Below are 21,730 nucleotides of genomic sequence, written 5' to 3' on the forward strand. Positions count from 1 at the left end.
TGCAGCAACATCAATCTCATCTACTTTGTATACTCCATGGTTTATGGGACAAATCTCATAAAAAGATATGTATTAAATTATGTGCTTAATAGGATGAAACTGCAATACACATGCAGCATAACTGACTGAGCAGTTAATGTCTGCTGAAGTCATGTATTTTTGCTTAGGATATCCCTGAAAGCGGGACATATTGAAAGGCCAGAGAGGAAGGTTATGGTAAGAAGCATGGGCAGTTGGAGATACTTCAGAACAGCAAAAGGAGCTTGATGGAACAGCAAATGGACGTTGGGATAGCGGCAGGCGCCAACTGCTGCGCCACCGGCCCTCACAGCAGCAGTTCTGGCGTCAGGGAGCTTTTGATGAGGAGACTTGTTGAGGACAACAGCTTGACAGGCAGCAAGAGAAACCTACGCATGAATACTGCATGTATTCATCTTGTTATTAAAATGTATTATTCACAGCGTTTTGCTGTGAGGTGAGCAGTCGGTTAGGTATTCAAGCCGCAGGTATTTCTTCTGCTGGTGCCATGGCTACCTCCATTTTTAACGGCCACCGCCGGCCTTGGCGCCAGGGGCAGGCGGCATCCTGCTGCTCCTCGGGGGTGACGCGGCTCTTGGGGCAAACTGGGCGTCCTTAACCCCGGTAGGGTCGGGTGCAGGCGGACCAGACCAGACCGGACCAGGTCTGTCTCCAACCCTGCCCGCCAAACTCCTCGGCGGCACCGCTGAGGTAAGTCAAGCGGCGATTGGCCAGCACAGATGACAGTCCCGCCCTTCCTCCCCGCCGTGATTGGTCCATCGTTTAAACGGCCGCCCCCCACTCCAGTCAGGATTGGTTATCTCTTCGGGCAATCTTTCACCCTCCCGCGCTCCGATTGGCCGCGGGTGCGCCCGGCGTCCCGCCTCCTCGCTGCCCCGCCGCCGCGGGATGCCAGGGCTGGGCGCTGCCGTCAGGTCGCTCCGACCCTCCCCCCGCGGGTTGCAGCCCCCTCTGGCGGGGCCCCCCCGCCGCCCCGATGGAGCTCTCCTGCCACGCGCTCAGAACCGCCCACCAGGCGAGGGAGGCGGTGAGACCCAGCGGGCCGAGGCGGCCGCGCTTCCCCGTTGCTATGGAGACCGCGCGGGGCCTCCTCTGCGCGTGCGCGGGGGGTGGCGCCCAGTGCGCAGGCGCGGCGCTCAGTGCGCAGGCGCGGGGTGGGGGGGGGCGGTGCTGTCATGGCGGCGGGAGTTTGGTCTGGTGTGCGTGCGGGGGGGCGGTCGGTCGGTCCCTGGGGTTCCTCTCGGGTGTGCGGGGCTCTCCCGGCTCGTTTCCCCTCCTTCTATAGGCAGTGTTTGTCTTGTCCGCTCCGCAGTATGAGGCAGGCCGCTCTACCACCTGTCCGCGGCCGTTGCCTGGTCAGGCCCGGCTGCGAGTTCGGGGGGGGGGGGGTGCAGACATGCCCACTCCTGGCTCTCCAGCGCCTTTTGCATAAATAAGGCCTATACTCTACCACCGCCTCTTCATCCCGTGCGTGGGGCCTGGCTCCAGGGAGTCCTTTCAGTACAGGAGCCCAGAAGCATTAGTCTTTAGCTGCATTTCTTAAGCTGTTCTTTTATCTCCACCTGCTGGACGGTTTCGACTGTAATAAGGTATGGTTTAGCAGATAAGGCTGTAGATCTCCCCTGCAGGACTACCGGAAAACTATTTCCCGGAAAGGTTCTAGCATTGTGAGGTGCTCTACATGTTTGCACAAATCCCTGTCCCTGCTTAAGTAGGATGGGGTTCCTTAGAAAGTGTGTTTGTAGTTGCTGGGAGGCAGTTCTGAGGGTTAGGTGATGTCTGCCTCCTAGATAGGCAGATAATATACTCACCTCCAAGGCGAGTGCCTCTGTGTTAGTGCCTTCTTGAGCCCTCAGGGGGTTTGAGATCCCAGCCACTGAGAATGGTGCCCCGAAGTGGGCAATTGAAATGGCTTTAATGTGCAAATGGGAGATAGGACTCCCAGGGCTAGGAAGAGAGGAGAAAAAGGGATAGGATTTGTAACCCTTAGATAACTAATGAGGATTTGAGTGGCTCTGGTCCCAGGACTGGTTTTGACTATTAAATGCAGAAACACGGAATTAAGACCTGGAACCTGGAAATTCTTCCCCCTTAAGCTGTATCACTGATTTTTTGGTTGGTTTGTTTTGTAAACTGGTCTCTCTATAGCCCTTTGAGAGAATGGATGTGAAGATCAGATTTTCCATTTTGGATACCAAGCAGAGGGAGGTCAAATTCTGCAGAGGTCCAGAAATTTGGAGCCCACTTTTGGTTAAGCCCTTGTTAGTGACTGTTTGTTAGGAACAACCAGGAACTGGCCAAGGGGAATAGATTTTTTGATTCCTGTTCTAAGGTCTCTTACTTCCTGTAGAGGGGCCCTAGGTACTTAATTTCTGATTTCTGAAATCCAGTATTCCCATAAGCAGTGTCTGAAAGTTAGGCTGCTCCATCTTTTATTTGTGGTGCAAAATAATTACTGGAATTCCTGGCCCCCAATCCTGTTCTCATCTGTATCTCATATTTCCATTGATTTCTTCTACAGAATGGAGATTATTATTTTCTACCAATTTTGGGAAAGATGTTTCAAAAAAAAAACCACCCCACCCTCCAGTAATGAACACCTCCATTTCAATAGAATAATTCTAGTCCAATTCCAGCTGTTTAATGATGATGACTGAAATGTATGAACATTTGTTGATATTGAAAGATTTTATTTGCCTGAGCTGGATTCATTTGTTGAACTGACACAAAATACACGTGCACCCAGACATAGACACATTTGTGTGTTAGTTTTCTGTTAGACCAGTGTGCTCAGACTTACTATTTAGCTGCAAGGTTTTCACATTTGAGGCAAAATGAGGGCTAAACTGGGTAGCCAGGGTCAAAGATGAAAGGGAGAGGAGCAGGCAGATCACTTTCAGGTAGTACTTATACTTGGACCAGGCGAATGAGGGACTGCGCGCTTTGCCTCTCCTTTGAACTTCATGTTTCAGCTGGAAACAAGTATGGTATCCAAGACAGCCCTTTTCAAGCTGGGGAGGATGGTAATGGGAAGAGATGTGTCTGAGATGGAAACATGTGAAAGTAGCACTTTTTGGAGGCCTACTGGGATTTCCAAGAGTTGTGTCTCTTGCTTTTCTCAGCTGGCTTTGGTGAATTACGGCAGAGGATTAGGTTAGCGATGTGCACCTGCTGGAGAAGGGAGGGAGGGAAAATCTCTGAGGGGGGAAAAGGGGCATCCCAGCTTGGCATCCTTGAGGGACAAGCTCTGGATGAGACCCAGCTGGAATGTCTTCTCTCCAGGCTGCCTTCCCTTTGGCACAAGGCACTGGTGTTCATGCAGCACTCTGCCCTGAGGGCATGAGGGGGTGTGTGTGTGTGTGTGTGCATGCGCATGCATGTATGTACTAGCAAATCCTTGGCTCTAGATTTGGGAGAGAAGAGCAGGAAAATGTGCCCCGGGAAGGGTGAAAGATACTGGTTTGACAGAAAAAAAGAATAGGGAATCCTGATCCAAGGCCTCAAGTGGAAAAAGGAAGGGCTATTTTTTTCAAAAAAACCCCCCTTCAGATTTCACCGTAAAAATTTTGTAATGATGGTGCATTTATGCAGCACAACTTCTGTAGCTGTTTGCAGCTGCTCAGTGTGGTTTTCAAATAAATTAAATGTTTTCTGAGACATTTCACTGGTTTTAATTGTTAAATATTTCCTATGTTTGTTCTGTAAATCACCCTCTAAAAGCAGTATTAGTGTAAACTGCAGTAGAACTTTGCTAATTCACACAAATGAATAGGAGAGTTAATGCTTATTAATTCACTTGCAGATTTGGTGAACATATTCAGTATCCTTAAATTCTGATGATTAATAGCTCACCATATTTTGTGTTTATTCATTTTAATGTATTTTTTACAATGCATATCACTTCAAGTTAGTGAAATCTTGGCAATGTAATACCTGACTTCAGGAAAGTTCATTGTAAAAACAAGATATTAGCATTTTCTGAGTGGCACTGGTGGAGAGCGAGTATTGTTGGAACATGAGTTAATGACATACAACATATAAGCATTGCATTAGTTGGGGAAATCAGATTTGTTTTCAGTGCACCAAGTTCAAACTGTAAAAAAGCCTTTAGATTTTAAATGCAACACCTCTTGAATGCATCTCAGTGATAGTACTAGGACAGCTGTAACGTCTGTGCTTAGCTTGCTGTATGTTTTTCATTATGAAAGCTCTTTGTAATCCCTCTTGAGAAACTTTGCCAGCTCTATTGTTTGCAGCAGACTTGTATAATCTGGAAGAGAGAAGAGACTACGGAAGTGCCTCTGCTTTGTGCCGTGAAATTCTATTCAATCATAGCCAAGTAATATGTTTAAAAATTACCATTTCCATTCTCTGCTTGCGTTTCTCAGAAAATATTGTCAGGAAGCCAAACAATAATTGAACATCAATCTTCTAAAAGGCTTGGCAAAGCTGGAACTATAATATGCAAAGGGCTGGGGGGAGGGAACAAGGGGGGGGGGGATATGGAGTGGTGGAGGAAGACAAGTGGGTGAGCTTGTGGTCCCGCAGCTACTCTCCTCGGCCTGGCGCACGGTGCCAGTGTGACAGCTCGCTCCCTAGGAACACCACGCTTGGCAGGCATCCTGGGATCCCGAAGGAAAAAGAGAGAAAGGACACTATTCTTAGTGAGTCCTACTGCCTGCTCTCACTCCTCATCCCAGCGTCCCATTCTCCTTCTCTGACAGCAATATCATTTTTACCTTCTGTGGGGGTAGAAAACAGGAGCGACTAGGAAAGATTAATTTCCATCTGAACACTGTATTGTCTGCAGTGGCCCATCACCATTCTGGGATAAATTTGGCCTGCTACACTAGTTTTGTAACTTAAACAGGGTAGTTGTGCTAGCGTCACGGTATCCCATGTTGACAAAAAATGGAATGTGACTGTGGGCTATGTTGTTTTTTACACTTTTCGTTTAAAAGTTTGTATGTCACAACAGGATATTTTAGATTGTGACTTAAAAGTTGGGAAATGCTAAAAGTATGGTTGCCTGTGCAGCTGTCATCCTTTTGGCTATGTGCAGTGTCATACGGTCTTTTCTTATATGATTATGGAGCTGGCTGCTTGCCTCTTGTCTGAATTCTTGATCACAGAGCCTGCTGGACTGTTGTCTTATTTGCTGCCCCAGTTGGATGTACAAGGGCACAAAGTTACAATGATGTAGTTGTGATTTCTGAACTTTTTAGACTGTGAGTTACTTTGTAACTCTGTTCTTTCTTTATGCAGTCATACATATTAATGCAGAAATATAGGGTCGAATAATAATGAAACATTATGGGGTTAAATTAATCTTTTAGTAGCTCCATTAATTTGATGGGATTACACAAGAGACTAGGCTGATTTATAATGTAAATCTGTTTTAGTAAAAGGTATGGAAATGACTAAGTGAACAATTGCAGCTAAAGATGCATGACTCTATTAGAGTTTAATTCTAAACGGCTGCAAAGAAAGTAGTACATACACTATTTTGTTAAGCTAGAAATAAATAAAATACACTGTAAGTGTTGTAGCTAATTAGTTAAGTGCTCAACTATTTAGCTTTTAAAACAAGATCATGCTTAAGTGCCTTAAGCTTTTATTAATTTCATGGACCCCAAAATCCCCTATAGTAATTGAAAATTTAATTACATACTTTTTTGTTTAAGAATGGAAGCTTATTAAACTTTAAACATCTATGGAAATACCAGTGGCTATAAACAACATGCAATTCTAAGTACTAATTAAACAGGAAGGCTAAATCACTATAAAGCTAAACTGAATTTTAAGTAACTTTGTACTGGTAAGTGCTCCTATTTTTTCATGCAATATAAGATTTACCATTTCTTCTCTAAACACAGCTGAAGTCCTGTGCGGTTTTAGTATCTGTCTCTACTTTGGCTGTTTTTTGGAAATATTTGGAGTGAGGAGAATCCCTAGGGAATGAAGTGGAGTCTGGGAAAGCAAACCAGCATGGGCAGGGAGCTGTTTAAGTGGGCAGCTAAGGTTGCTGATAGCACTGACATGTACAGAAGGCATGGGCACACGGTAGGATAAAACTGGTGAAAAACGGGGAGAGGTGACTTTGGGATTGGTCAAAAAAACAATGTTCCATGCACAAGTGACTCAGAAGATCTCTGACTTGATAACAGTCACATGTTGAAAAGTCCTTAAATTCTCTTTGATTTATAGAAACCTCGTGGAATTCAGGGAATTCCAATAGCTGCATTCCATTTTTCAGATCCAATTAGGTGCAAGTTGTTGTCAGTTGATCAACTGATTTGATGGCTCAGTTAATTTTCTCTGGACAGATGTCTGTTTCTCTAAATTAACCATCACTGTTTGCATTCTTATTAGCACAAGACAAAGATGGAGTGGACCACTCAGCCTAAACTGCCCTCTCATTTTTAGATGGTGCTCACTTGGGCACATTTTTCTGCTGTAAAGTTTCACTTCTGCTTCTGCTCAGTCAACCCAACAACAGAACGATTAATACGTTAAGGTCGAAGGGGGTTGCCCATACTTGGTGCACTACATTTTTCTATACTGCTCAAGGCAAGTCTCTACCTAAAAGAGTATTTGAGATGCTGCTCATCACTGTATGCCTGCCTATACTAAAATCTAAAATGCCTCTAGGGATAGCAGAAGTAACCTAGTGGGGTTAAGGGCAAAAGGCACACCGGAATACAGATTCTTTTCAAGGAGTCTTCCAAGCACCAGTTGTGAGCCCTGCCACTTTATCAGACAGATGTAATTCCTCCCTCATCACTGTTACTGTAAGTACTCAAACACTGAACACTTGATATGTTTGTCTTCTGCGGCAACCACTGTGTTTTTCTACTGGTTTTTGAATATTCAAAACCAGACGTAATCTTGCCCTTTGATGTGTGGGCAAGCACAACAGTAGTTTTTCTCAGGATAAATGAGCACGAGCAGTTGCATTTAAGAGTGTACAGGTGGCTTTCTAAGCAAGTGGTGCCTCCAGCTTCTCCCTCACTCTTCAGACTGTCTCAGAAGATTCAGGTCATCCAGGAGAAATAGCAGAAGGATGGCAATTCAAATTCTGTTTTCCAAATACCAGTAACAGTCAGAACAATGGGAGGGGAAAGAGCCTTTCACCCCAGGGTACCAGTGTTTTGTCTTTGCTTTTAATTTGCATGTGCCTGTTCACAGAATTTGTCCATGTCTTCTTGCAGCACCTCTCTGGAACTGGTCTAGTTCATTCATTCATTCAAAAAAAAAAAAAAAAAAGCTACTAAGCATTTACAGAGCACTCTTCATCCTCAAAACGCTTTATAAAAATCATCTTTGTACCACCCCTGGAAGGCAAATAGTGTTGCAGCTTCCTTAGGATAGGGAAACAGAGTGATGGTGTGATTTTATCAAGACAATAAAAAGTAACAAAGGCGAGAGGTGGGGTATAGTTTCTTCTTTTTCCTAGACAGTTTGATTCTGTTTTCCAGAAAACCAGAATGAAGATTTTTACCAGTCTTTTTGTTAATATGTGAAATAGAAATACACTTTCAACTCCCAGAATACGTTGTTAAAAGCAAAGCCCGGCCCTTTCCTAATTGTGTCACTAGATGGCCCCACGTTTGAAGCAAACATCCCACAAGAAAACCTGCCAGACTGGAAGACTTTTTCCCTGCTCTGGCCAGTATTTTTTTTTTTTTTAAGATTAGCAGACACACATATAAGCATTAGTCTCAAAATAAAGCGCTAGTTGATTGTGCTCTCTCAGATGTGTAAATTAGCAGGAGAATGCTCTATGGCATCCACTGCTGTGTGCAGTGCAGAAGGAGCAGGCACTTCTAAACTGACACAGGAAAGGCACAGTGAAGAGCTAAGCTGGTTTTGCAGCATGTTCCCCCACCCAAAATCACCCTATCTACAGTTTGCTGTGATGAAGCTGCGTTTCAAGAGGCCAGAAAGAATAGAGTGATTGTCTTTCTGTATGAATATTCCTTTTAAATGTCTTTGGGGCTTTAAAAATCTAAGTTACTGCTTTAATTGATAGTAATTTTTTGTCTTGTTTGTGCACCAAGAACTGGCAGAGAGCAGAGGAAGTCATTGCTACAGAGGCTGAAGCTTGGTATCCAGTATGAAGCAGCCAGATATTTGTGGGTTTGTCTCCCACAGATCCCACTGTCTAACGCTTGGGCCAGGCTTTTACTGAGGAAGGGATGCAGTCACTGAGTCGGGTAGGAGGGACAGAAACTGGGAGCAGAAGTGGGATGCTGTATACCCACTGCTGTGCAATGTGATCTGGAATATATGTGCTACACAAGCAGTGTAAACTACCTCTCTCCCTCCATCTATTAAATCAATACAAGTTCCTCATGCTCACACTGGGTCCACCTGATGAGTTGAGGATGTCAGCATCCTAAAAGAGAGGGGAAATAATTTATTTGTCGAAACGTAGGTTTGGAAATACCTACTGTTCATGTGATCCCATCTTCAAATCCCAATGAGGCAGACTGAAGTCAATATGCTGATGTCTCGAGCTTTCCTTTTAATGACTTCTGTTAAGACCCTAAAATCTCAGAGCTTCTTGTTTGCAGATCTTATGCCTGTATGGCAGCACTATATGCTCCCCCAGATGTAGCTTCACTGCATGATGGCAAAGATATGTTTTACGCTGCTGTGCTCTTATCACTGAACCAAGCGCAAATGCCGTTGGTCACTCAAATCTGTATGAAGAAATCTATGAGACTGGCTCCATATTGAAATTTCTGTGGTAGGGACCTGACTTTGGCCATGCTGGCGTTAAAATTGGGCAAGTCTGGCATTATCCAAAGCTCTTAGTTCTTCAAGTGTTCTGTATTTCACTTGCGTTGATGTGTTGAGGCACGTGAAATGGGAGGTGCCAGCAGCTTTGAGCTGGTCTTTGCAGCCTAGTCGTGCAGATCCCAGACCTGTTCTCCATCCCCCAGCTCAGAGCACGAGGAGACGGGTTTCGCAGGGGTGAGACGTGGGGTTTGCTTGCACAGCCCTTGGAGACGCGTAGGTCCACGAGTCCTACCCTGAAATCCGTATCGGCCTGAACATGTTGGAGAGCCATAGTCACAGTAAGGGAAGTAACTTGTTTTTTCAACCTCGAGGCAATTTTCTTTCCTCTGGGAAAAGGTTTCTACCTAGTTGGGATCCCTGATAATGCGTAAGGAAAATCACATTGAAAGCCACTTCTGCTTATTAACAGTGAGTTGTTTTACAGTTCTGAGATGCTGTTGTCTTAATTTGTTTGTTTCCACAGGCTACGTTTAGATGCTGTTTACAGCAATAAAGAGAATATTACATTTGATCTAGAGTTCTGTCTTAATTCACAGGAAGAGGTGCGAACAGAAGCGCGTCGAAAAAATCTCCTCATTCTAATTTTGCATTATTTAATGGAGGAAGGGTATGTTTTTTAAATAATAGTGCCCTACCATTATTTGTGTGTGTCTCTAATGTAATTTTGCCCTCTATTGGGTGGATGTACAGCGTGGCCCATTGGTTCTATGTGAGGAAAATAAAAAGGTAAACTACTGTTAAATCCCTTGACTGTTTAATTCATTTCAATTTCTGGAACAAAATATCCTATATCAGTTTAAAAATGTATTTAAGCAATCAGCAAAGGACTTTTAAATACAGTTTATGGCATTTATAATGAATAGAGAGATGTGGACATCCTAAAAATAGCTTACACTTACGGATGTCACTGCTTGCTTTTACTCTCAAAAATCAGAATAAGATAATGACTCTGTTTCTTGTTCTTTACTTTTTCTTTGAACTTACCAGGTATATTGATGCTGCAAATGCTTTGGAGCAAGAGACAAAATTAGGTTTACGTGGCTTCGAAGTTTGTGACAACATTGATCTTGAGACAATTTTGATGGAATACGAAAGCTATTACTTCGTAAAATTCCAAAAATATCCTAAAATTACTAAAAAGGTCCTAGACACTGGTAGGTGACTGTGTTCCAAGAAGAAAGCTTTTTTTTTTCCTCAAAGCTTAAAAAGTGTGTTTACCTGAAATACTTTCTGAGCTACTCATGCATGTCTGTGTTTAATGTTTGAACTCTCTTGTGTTACAGAGCTACATTTGTAGCACTTAGGACATAGAATTTAAGAGATGGGGAGTTTCAGCCTTTCTGGTCTTTTTTTCCTCTGTTCTTCTAAACAAACAAGAAGATGGTATTTTTCTGTCTTTTAAAAACTACTTTGATATTGAAAAATGCTATTTGAGTGCAAAGTATTATGGCATAAATATTTTCTCTCTTTTTTTCTAATAGGGTAGGAATAGTAAGTTGGTTCTACTTCTGATTAAATATTTAAATTAAAATCTACCACTTAAATGAGGTGTTATATCTTAGCTCATCTAAGCTATCACCACCATTCTGATTAACCACTTAGGCTGCACATGTTTGTTCAGCAGAGGTAATGTGCCAAAAAAATAATAGCTTTATTTGCCCCAAAGGACTTAGTCTGAGGTATGAATGAATGATGGAGAGTAGGACAAATCAGAAGTTAAACATTTTGGTAGGACCCTGAGATCCTGAATGTTTTTGAACTTCAGCAAAGTGTAACTTATTGAAGCCATAAGAACAGTTGTAGAGGAGTCAGTTATGAAGAACTTGGAGGGTGCAGAGAACACAAGCAATTCTACCTATATTTCTTGTAAGACAGATATAATTAGGGAAGGCAGTGATTGGCCAGGGAGCGTGAGCCGTTTTCTGAGCAGTTTTCATTGTTTCATATGGCTTCCAGCAACTTTGAAATCCTAGGTAAATGAAACATTATATAAATATAATTAAATTACCTGTGTAGGTGAAATGATTTTGAAAACCACTAAAGCTGTTAGTCATCACGACATTCACTGTGATGTAGAAGATCAGAGCTAGCTGGAAGCTAACAATATCTCCATGAAAGAGAGATTCAGAGCCAGAGCCCACTGATTGGTGTCAATACAAAGAGGAACAGCCCCGCAGCACGTAAACCAAGGGATTTGTAATGAATCAAGAAAGAAAATGCATTACAAAGCATTGGTTACATTGTACTTCTTCCAATATTCTCAGTCAAACTGAGTAGTTAGCCGAGGCTGGATCCATGAAAATGGAGCTTAGATCCAAGTGAGCAATTCCCAAAAGTCCACTAAATCTCTTAGACGCTCACAAGCTCTTGGTCCCCTTTTTTGGTAAGTAAAGTTATGTAGACGCTGGCACTCAGCTGCTACTCAAGCCCAGAGCTGCTGCCATGCTGGCAGGGATGTAGCTTCTTTTGCTGAAACGCAAGCAGCCTTTCTCCCGCGTGTGTCTCAGCGACGAAGCTACTGCCTGGTAGCTTGTGACCTGCTGTAAATTGTCTCCACCATCAAATCAGGGTGTAAGTGCACCAAAGAAAAAGATCAGTGTGGTGCCCCTTCCTGGTAAACTCTTTGCAATACCCTATAGAACAAACTAAATTATTTCTCTGCTGAATTACAGTTTGCACTGTAGATGTAAATGTACCTCCCAGGGTTATGAATTTCATGCATGGGGCTTGCTGCCTATAAGTATTCCATGTCCCCAAGCACTTACCATCAGCTCTTTGGGAAGTATTATTTTATGTAAGTGTATGAGAATTTGGGTGCAGGAGTGTTGTGCAGACAACACTGACAGAAGATATAATGTAGAGCAATGAGGCATGTGCTAGTTTGATACAAAGCCTCGGGTTTATGAGTTCGGGTCTGGGCTTTGGAGTTAACCATGAGTTTGACATTTTGTGAAAAAGCTTTACTTTGACTGAAATTTTCTCAATCAAAAAAAAAAAAAAACAGCAAAGTTTGATAACCACGATTGCAATGTGGCTTTTTTGCTGTCCTGCTATGCTGAACATGATAGATTTACTAAGAGTGAGGCAAATTTTTATTTCTTAATTTGGTAAGGGAAAAGTTATTAGCATTAAAAAATCATTCTGCAAGGTATATGGAATTAGTCTGTTGTGCTTAATCTGATTTGTGGTAGGGATTTTATTCTGAGTGGCGATAGCCAGTGAGAGGATGCAAGAAGAAATTTTAGTGCAAAAATGACATTTGTTTTAAAATATACAGAGAGAAACCAAAGACAGATCTAAAAAATTTAACAAGCCTGAGCTCCGAAAACAGACCTCTCCAATATCAGTTCTGTTTTCAAAACGTTTTTACAGGCTTGCTTGAATTGCTTATCATCATGCTGATCCTGTCTATGCATATTTCCAAAGTCATTAGTATGTGCTCAAGTATGCTTTTTAAAAGGAAAAAAATCAAGTTGTCCTTTTTTATATTCTTAATTATGTTCCATCTCAATATTCATTTTGCCACAGCAGAAAATAAACAGCAACTGAGAACTGGAGGAAAGCCAAAAAGGTAAGAGAAATGCGTGGGCATTTTCTGGGCAGAAAATTTTCTTCCAAGAGCAATGTGCAATGTAGTTAACATAATGCTGTGATACTATAGGAATCCTGAACTAGGCTAGAATCGTGCTGCTGACCACATGGTGAATTTTCCTGTATCTTTTAGAAGAAAATAAAGAGCTTTTTCCCAAATGGAGAAGCAGGCAATTTGCTAAAGTTTCTGTGCTGTAGGATAAGGTAAGATGGAGCGTGTGCAAGCAATGAGCTTTGGACTTCTCTGTGGCTGAAATCAATGCTTTAACTTCAAACAAAGCAAAGCTGGCCCAAAAATGTTTTATCTGAAAAGTGCTTTATAATCTTTCAGTACTTTGAAGAAAACAAAACATTGTAAAAGCCTTTGAGGACATGATTTCCTGTATTGTAGGGCAGGAAGCTCTTCTCAGACTCTACCAAGGATCAAACATCAGACAGTGCGGCGACCATTGTCAAAAACTTCACCTGGGATGACAACAGAATTGAAATCATCCACCAAGGAGAGCCCCAAACAGGTCTGGATGTGTTTTATCTTGACAGTGTTACAGTTGCAATTAATGGGATTTTTTTCTGAGTGCCAATAGCCAGTGAGAGGATGCAAGATACATGGTTTGCGATTGTGTAACTAAATGGGTTTTACTGTTAACATAATTTAAGCATAATAGATACAAGACTCCTTTCTATCCAGGAATTTATATCATCTAGCACGTGCTGAAATCAACAGAAGTCTTTCCATTAGCATCAGTGGATTTAAGGATTGATCCTTTAGTGCCAGAAAGCAGGAAAAACAAACCAAGTAGTAAGTCTGGTGTCAATTGAAGCATCTTCACAGTGCGTAAGGTGTTGAAGCATCTTCACAGTGCATAAGCAGTTTGAGCTTGGGGGAGTAATTTGGTTCAGTAATTTTTAGCTTTGTGAGTCTCATTTTGATAAGACTGCTGAGAAAACTATTTTATTACCCTCCCTTACATTGAGAGGAGCAGGAGCAGCAGGTTGGTGGGCAAGCAAGAGACTTGTTATAGCTCTTGAGGAACTGCGTGAGTGACAGCCTCTTTTTTTAAGGTCTTTGCCCAATTTCTTTGTGGGGCTGGATCTCGTGTTTGACTGGTTCTCACTTTTTTTTTTTTTTTTAATAAGTCTTGGACATTACAACAGTAACTGCTTGGAAATGAATGTCATAGTTACTATGTCCTAAACAGTCCTAAACTGTCTCCTTTTTTCTGTCTAAGCAGATGTATTGGGCCTTGTACTTGCCTGTCATTTCCACTGTACATTAGTGCACAGTTTCTTCTTATTGCTGAGTAAGATGCAGATTTCTACAACCTGCAGTGGAAGATCTGCAAATGAAATAACTGGATGCTGAGCTTTAGAGCTATGGCTCTCGGCATTGCTGTCAGCAGACAGATGAACTGAAGTCTAACAAACTGCACAACAGTGTTTGACTAATATGAGGTTACTGTTGCGAGTTCTATGTAATGGAACAGTTCATCTGGGCATGTATAAAGAGGTGGGATGATACTTATAATGGGACGATATCTGCAGCTCATCTACTTGGCAGCACATCTGTTTTAAAATTGATTTTTCTTTAGAATAATGACAGTACAGTTACTCTGGAGCAGTCTGACTTTGGCTTAAGCATCTCAGCAATCAACAAAACTGGAGGAGGAGAAAGCACTCACCCAAGAAGGGTTCGTAGAAACCTCATATGCAATTTGTAACAGGAATGTGTATGTAGGAAGAAAAAAAAAAGAAAAAAAATCACAAATACGTGATGTGAGCTCTTTGTATATGTTTTAATATAAAATGTCTCTGTATAATTAGCTGAAGGGTCAATTTTATCTGATTTGGGCAGTAATTTTTTGCACAGGAGGCTCTGCTTGCAATAAATAATATTTCAGACATACACAAGAAGGAACAGTCTTTTTATTCTTAAAGCCCAATGGTTATAGTTAAAGTGGAAGATAGATCTCAGATTCCTGAATGAGATGATAAGAGATTTTGCAGTTAAGTTGTTGCACTGAATGTGAGGAGATGTGCGTTCTTTTCCCATTGTTACCACTGATTCTGTGGTCAGTTTTGCCATGTTTAGGACTGTATGGGCAGTAACAGAATGATACACAGAAATCTTAAGTAAAATTTGGCCCAGTGCATTTTTAGCGGTAGAGCTACCATCCTGGTAAAGCTTTTCACAACATTATTTTCTTCAAAGGGCCAAATAATTGACTTCCGTGGGTTGATCCAGGATGCTATCAAAGTACCATCAAATGAAATAGCCTTGAACAGCCTTAACTGTGATCCAGATCCATCAGTAAGTGTTTCTATTCATATTTCCATCTAATTAGCATGAACCTCAGTTACACAACCAGGAACAAAATAAAATCCTGTAACAATGTTGTCTTGGTTCCCAAGTGCTAAAGAAAGGCTTGGTTCCTGGTAGTGTTTTTCCTTTGCCAGTGGACAGTCTTATCTGATACTCATCTGATCTGTTGACAGCTGTTTACTCTTTGAACACAGAAGTAGGCAACAAATACACATTATACCTTACGATTCACAAACTACACAATTTGCAGAAACCCACAGAAACTTCTGTAGGTGAAATTCTGGTTCCACCAAATTCAGTATGTCAGCATTCACCTCAGCTGAGTCAGGACCACAGTTTAGAGGGTTGGGATAGATATTTTAAGTGAATTAATCATTCCTGACACAAGCCACAACTTTGAGGACAGTGCATCCAGCTTACTCACTGCCAGTCAGTCTATCTGTCAACTATTCTATTTGAAGAAAATTTCAAAACAGAACGTGTGGCAATGTGGTGACCCATATTTACAGTTTTCACTCTCTTTAATCTATATCGGCTGTATTTAGGACTGCTTGGGCAGTAAGAGAGCTACTCATTTTAATGTTAATTAAGGCTTACATTCTGTCATTCTTAAATATAGGAAACTGCAGTATGGAAAGATACAGGTTTTTAAACCTTCTTCTGGAAAGATGAGGTTATTGCAAATACGACTTATTTCAAAATGCTTATTATTATATATATATTTATTCTTATATCCATATCTTTACAGCTTTAGAAGTTGATGTTATTATGATGTATTAGTTTTTGGAAATATTTTGCAGTTTGTCTTCTATTTAAAATAATTGACCTTTGAGAAGTACTTATTTTTGTCTTTTTTAGGAACGCTTATTAAAACCCCTTAGTGCTTTTATTGGCATGACTGGCGAGATGAGAGAACTTGCAACAGTTGTAAGCAAAGTAAGGTTGGACCTCCGTTTCAGTTGTACAGAGATCTTTTTGTCATCTGAAAATGCTGTTTGTTTCTTTTTGTTGTCATTGACAGTGTTTATTGTTGCAGGTACAAACCTTTCTTTTTAATGTGCAGCTCCTTGGAAGTCATTCTTTTCTCTGCATGTGACAATGTTTCTTCCTGATACACAATGGAAGGAAGTAATTAAGTCCCTTTCCTTTCTAATAGGGACCATGCAATCTAATCATGCTGTACCTAGCAGACTATCACAGCTCTTCCCTTTATTCTTGCTACAGAAAATGTACATAGTTTCACTGAAAAGAGATCTAAATATATTATCTAACTGTGATCAAATGGTGGCAAAAGCCTTGATTCAGCACTGGGAGTGCAGTTCCCATTCGGCGCAATTGCTCTGGGTTCATGTGAGCAGTGGGGTGGTTCTGGGATGGGCGGTGGAGGGGATCCCAACATCGTCAGCACCGTTTCATTTTGCTCCCCGGTGGAGGTGCAGTCCCAGCAAACAGGTCCCAGGCCGCTGGCAGGATCAGCCTGGCTCCAAAGCAGGCAAATGCTTTGAATGCATCGTCTTCCAAACCCTACTAGGCACTTGGCCAAAAGGCTTCATAGTATCACAATATTTAGTAGTGCTGTGACTCTTTCTGAATATAAGCATTGGAAGAGAGCCAAGTGGTCCACCATTGCTCACATACACTTAAAATCAGCTGTTTAAATAGCATAGAAGACTTCTGCTGGCTGGTTTTATAGTTTTGTGTAGCCCAAATTCTCGATCTGAAAATTCTGTTTTTGCAGTTCAGTAGAACTGAAGTCCAGCAAATTTCCAACCTTGAAGTAAGAAAATTTTCATTCATTTCAATGAATGAATTCACTGCCTGTTTTTTAATTTATGGTGAACCTATAAAACAGTGTTTTTCTTACTGCTATTTTAGAAAAAAGCAATAGGGATGCTTTAGCCTTTGTTATGGAATTTTTTTTAAATTATGCTAGTATGTTCCTAGTTGCTATGGTAATTATCACTCTGTAAATCAATAAAAATAAATAGCATGTGCTATTTATTTCACCACATAATCTAATTTAATTTGGAAACACTTATAGAAGTCTCTACTTAGTATCATAAATCTGATTCATCTTAATTTGCGGTTAATAGAAAGGGAAAGTGTAATCTACTCTATATAAATAATTTTTCTAATTGTATTAAATCAAATTTTCCCCTTGGATACAAGTGCATAATTTTTCTTCAGTCTCTGGGGACTGCCTGTTTTTATTGAAGGGTAGAATTTACCCAAAGTATTCGTATTGAGGATATGATATTTTCTGCAGAACAATTAGTCTCTAGAATGCCAAGCCACAAAATATTACTAAGACAAATGGAAAGATTCATAGAAGATTTGGATAGTTTGATGAATTAAATGGAATTAATTGAGTCAGTGCTTCAGGGCATAGACTAATTACTGACTCTCTTTTGAGAGATGCTTAGGGGGAAATATTCCTGCTGTTATAGAGCTTCTCACACCTTTTCCTGCAGTATATGTAATCTTGCATAGTGTGGAGTAAACAGAGCACAATTTTTCACTATTATTTATAACATAAGTCGTAGATGTAGCCATCAAATTGTTGAGCTGCAAGTTCAAAACAAACAAAATACTTTTTCACGTGGCACATGGTTAAACTGTGGAACTCATTGCTACAGTATAAGCGTGTTCAAAAAGAGTTTAGAGATATTCACTGAAGAATGAATGACAAATGCAAAGATAAGGATGCTGGTTTTAGCTATCAAAGTCCCTAAGTTGCAAGTTTCCAGAAGCTGGATGCATAGAAGCATCAACATATCTCTGCTACTGCTTATGCTTCTTCTTTAAACATCCAATACTTGCCAGTATCAAAGGCAAAATATTAGGCTTGATAAACCTTCATATCTCTGTAGCTGTTGATATGTTAGTTGGTCACTGCTGGAGATAACAAATCTGATCCAGATCTGGTTAGCATATACAGCTGGCAGTGTATATGTGTTCAGTGAAACTATGGGCTTTTGAGAAAGTAAGGCATAGCAGCAGCGTGGAAATGATCACTATGTATGCTTTCTTCTTGTGAGCTGACTAGTACATGTGGTTAAATAATGCAAGTTGTATCACTTAATAGCACTATTGCTTTATAACTGAGTGGATTCTTTTCCTTTGCCAGCGGTGGTTATCCTAGTGCAGGAAAATACAATTTTTACTAACAGGATGCAATATATGTTTCAGGACATTTATCTCCATAATCTAAATGTGAAGTGGGATGATATTATTGGACTGGATGCAGCCAAAAGGCTAGTCAAGGAAGCAGTTGTTTATCCAATAAGGGTAAGGTTTTAAATAGATTTGAGAAAAACACTGTTGGGCTTCCTAGCATTTTCCTTGTAAATACAGTGGTTTTCTTGAATTCTCACCGTTTCTGTGATTTTTGTAGGCAGTTCCTTTTTGAACAGCAGGGTTTTATTTGATAATGTCATACAGATTCTCCCATAGGAAAATAGCCTTTCATATTAAAATGGCAACTTTGGGGTTTTGGCACCTTGACAATATAAAAGATGCTGGATTTGGCCTATACCACTTCAAAGGATAGCTACTTACAGAAGAGAATAGCAAACCAGCTGCATTTGAAAAAAAATCATTTAAAACAGATTTCATCTGGTAAATATAGTATTTTTCTCAGTATTCAGATTGCGTTTGTTATATTGGTTTTATATGTTTTTTCTCCTCCTTTTGGTTTTGCTACGTTTTCTGAATGCATTCGGAGCAGTGGGGTAGGGGTTGGAATCCCTTGTATTTGGTTATAGGTGATACATTTAATCACTGAATTACTTTTTTCTTTCCACAGTACCCACAACTGTTTACAGGCATTCTCTCCCCTTGGAAAGGATTATTGCTGTATGGACCACCAGGTATGGAGAGCTTTATATCATTTCCATTAGTTTATCACTTATTGGTGCTAATCAAATGTGTTACAGTATCACTAATAACATATTCTGTAATTTCAAATAAAAGGAGATAATTTTAGATTATTATATCTGTCTCTCATTGCTCTCAAACCTGTCCCTTTACCTTTCACACAATCCTAGACTATTTCTACACCTGAATCTTCCAAAAAACATTACTTATACTAGCCATTCAGAGGAGTGAGAATTCACGTTATATTTCTGTTGTTACTCATCTTGGACCACGTTAATCAAGTTTGGCTTGACTTGATCTTCTAGAATGTGAATTACTCTGGCTCGAACTCACCTTTCTAAGGAAAATGTCCTTGCCTTCTTTCTGCATTTAGGGATTGTTTTGGAAATGGGACGAAGCCTCTGTCCTTTGTACTAGCTGGGTGTTTCCCATGGCAGCACGGCCTCCTCGCTCCCTCTGCTCCACTTGGACACAAGGAATGAAGCCCTGCCACAGCACTAATGTGGCTGGGAGGGGAAGGAGGGCACAGCCCACAAGTACTGCCTGAGACAGGTTGCAAAGGCTGCCGCTGCAGTAAACTCCATTTGTGAACTCCTGTGAATGCTTTGATGTACTTTCCACAGAGGGACTCTGGCCATTTCATCGTGTAGTACTTCAGAATTAGGAGAACACATTTGTCACTGCATTTGCAGTGCTATTACCTGAGTTTCTCCAGATCATCCTGGAAAGACTTCACCTATTTACTCTCCTATTGAAACATTTGCATTGTACTTCTTTGGAGAGTGAATTTCTTCAACACTGTTGTTTGTAGGTACCGGAAAAACTTTGCTTGCTAAGGCTGTTGCCACTGAATGCAATACAACCTTTTTCAACATATCAGCCTCCACTATTGTCAGCAAATGGAGAGGTGATTCAGAAAAACTTGTCCGGGTAAGAATTACTTTATTCGTTACACTTTAACAAACATCACATTCCCACTTAAAGAACTAGAGTTTCTAGATGAACTGAACAGAGAACTGGAAAATGGGTATTTCTCCGATACTCATATTCTTTGCTGTCTTGGAGAGAGCATGTGACTCTGTACCTAGTTCTTAAAACTGGAATAACATCACTTCTGCAGAAGTATCATTCTGGATTCTCGCAGTGGAATTTTAGTTCTGTAATGCAAGATGAAGCAGATATCCCAAAGCCAGCAAAGATTTTTTTGATCCACTGATAAGGGATGGGCAAGCAGAATTGCTAAATAAAACGGCATTTGCTTAGTTTGAAGTGCTTTATATCCTTTTTGCAAGGATTGGCTCATAGGTTCCCTATGAAAATGTAGCTGTTATTTAAGTTTCCAAATTTGCTACTATTGGTAGTCTGCAGGGCACAGAATTGGTAAAGAATTCCCTTGTCACAAAGATCTTAGTCAAATGCAGGTGTAATGCTGTTTTAAAGTAGATGGTTGGCTGGCAAGTAGGTAAATGCATTTAGCCTGTAGACTAGCAAGTAGCATGCGTGATTCAGCTGTCATACAAAAAAAGTCCAGGTCATCATGCAGTGGAATTCAAGTGTAGCATCCTCATCCTGATGCTCCTCCTAATTTCTCAACAATTGCTACCACTCCAATGTAAGAAATCAATGGGCTTTTAGCCTTCCTTTACACTCATCTGTTAGGATGTACTTCAGAGAGATACAAAGCTCTTGAAATTGAGTAATCATGATGGATTGTGCTTGGCAAATGGCATTACAAGCATTGTTGATACTTTAAAATAGCCCTTCAAATTTAGGCAATGTCTGCGGCGTAATTTTTCTTTGTGTGTCCTTTGTCCTTTCAAATGGCACATTTTTCTTCTGACAGAAGATACATTCACCTCCTGTGTTATTGATCCTCCTGGCATCTGTCTCAGTAACTTCCTAGAAGTTTCCCTCCTGTCAGGAGAAGGGATGGGACGGTCTGCTTAGTGTCACAGCATGGTGCAAAAGGGTTTTGTGAACATGTTGCAGCATTTGCATTGGTATTGAATCTGTGGTATTTCACCCTTAGCTGAGTTTTTGGCAGAATCCAGAAATGAAAAAGGATTGTAGCTCTGCACAGCTCTAAGAGAAGTATTCCATGAAGTTATATGCTGAAATGACATGCGGCTGGTGTGTGGGTCTTCTAAAGCTGTGTGAAGTATTTTTGTGCTCATTCGGAAGAAGGCCCACTTGTGCTTTTTTCCTCAGTTCTTAGCTGCATTAGGGTGAATTTATATTTTAGATTTGTAATAAAATTGTAAGCTGCAAACTATCAACATCTCTTACATGAGAGCAGTGGTAGGAGATGTACAAACAGAACTGATATCATAGCACCCAATTTTTGTTTCAGCATCCGTCTTGGAAAAGCTACTCAAGTGGCAAGATTATTATATAATCCAGCGTTCTACTTAATCATAAACTTCTGCTGCCTCAAACAGTACTAATTACAGTGCTGATCATGGACTGCTTGTGACTCTAGGCAAATAATTTAAACTCTGTGCTTCATATACCAATTGGAAAAAACATAGATACCTTTTTAAATGTGGGGGAGGTTTTAAGTGTTCAGATTAAAAGTGCTGGGTTAATAGATGCTGTCAGTGATATTTATTTAGAAAGTCAAAGGACACCTCACTGAAGAACAATAGATAGTATATTCTTATTATTAATCTAAGTCTCTTCATGTTTACAGCAAAAACAGATAAAACTTCTTTTTTGAGATGGCAGGTCCAGATTTTGTGTCAGCTTAATATTCCATTTTTTAATCTAGCCCTGATTATTTCAGCAGTTTATATTTGTTTTCACCAGGCAAAACAAAAGAACTGCTTAATTCTTATCAAGAGAATCAGTCCATTTTCTTTCATTATGGTTCAGTGATTTTTTTTTCTCTCAAATCCTTATTTAAAAAAACTACAAATGGAGCAGCAACAAAAGAAGAAGGATTTCTAATCTCTGATAACAGTTTAGGAGTTCCCAGAATCCTGTGATGGATCATTTTCTTCTATCCCATTATTCTCAGGGTACTCTGATAGGATTTAGACAGAAAGATTTACATATAAAGACAGGATTATGTGCCTGTGTTCTTTATCTCTCCTTTATAAA

At 40.7% G+C, this 21,730-nt stretch overlaps 1 protein-coding gene across 5 annotated transcripts in view; it reads left to right on the plus strand.

Annotated features, from left to right (window-relative positions):
* The first annotated feature begins 888 nt into the window (after positions 1-888).
* Positions 889-21,730, plus strand: part of LOC112994452 (katanin p60 ATPase-containing subunit A-like 2) — a 32,126-nt gene continuing 11,284 nt past the window's right edge. Inside the window, exons 1-11 of one of the 5 annotated variants that reach the window (XM_026118800.2) lie at positions 889-1,066; positions 9,381-9,451; positions 9,832-9,998; positions 12,373-12,415; positions 12,827-12,950; positions 14,025-14,123; positions 14,645-14,743; positions 15,614-15,691; positions 17,945-18,043; positions 18,561-18,624; positions 19,443-19,561. In XM_026118800.2, coding sequence (XP_025974585.1) covers positions 1,016-1,066; positions 9,381-9,451; positions 9,832-9,998; positions 12,373-12,415; positions 12,827-12,950; positions 14,025-14,123; positions 14,645-14,743; positions 15,614-15,691; positions 17,945-18,043; positions 18,561-18,624; positions 19,443-19,561 — 1,014 coding nt within the window. In that variant the 5' untranslated portion in view covers positions 889-1,015. Of the gene's footprint in view, positions 1,067-1,197; positions 1,629-5,914; positions 6,831-8,156; positions 8,256-9,380; positions 9,452-9,831; positions 9,999-12,372; positions 12,416-12,826; positions 12,951-14,024; positions 14,124-14,644; positions 14,744-15,613; positions 15,692-17,944; positions 18,044-18,560; positions 18,625-19,442; positions 19,562-21,730 lie in introns of those variants that run through there. The other 4 variants (XM_026118801.2, XM_064500463.1, XM_026118805.2 and 1 more) reach the window with 4 other exon arrangements.

The sequence above is a fragment of the Dromaius novaehollandiae genome, chromosome W, assembly GCF_036370855.1.
Source record: "Dromaius novaehollandiae isolate bDroNov1 chromosome W, bDroNov1.hap1, whole genome shotgun sequence".
Classification (NCBI taxonomy): Eukaryota; Metazoa; Chordata; class Aves; order Casuariiformes; family Dromaiidae; genus Dromaius; species Dromaius novaehollandiae.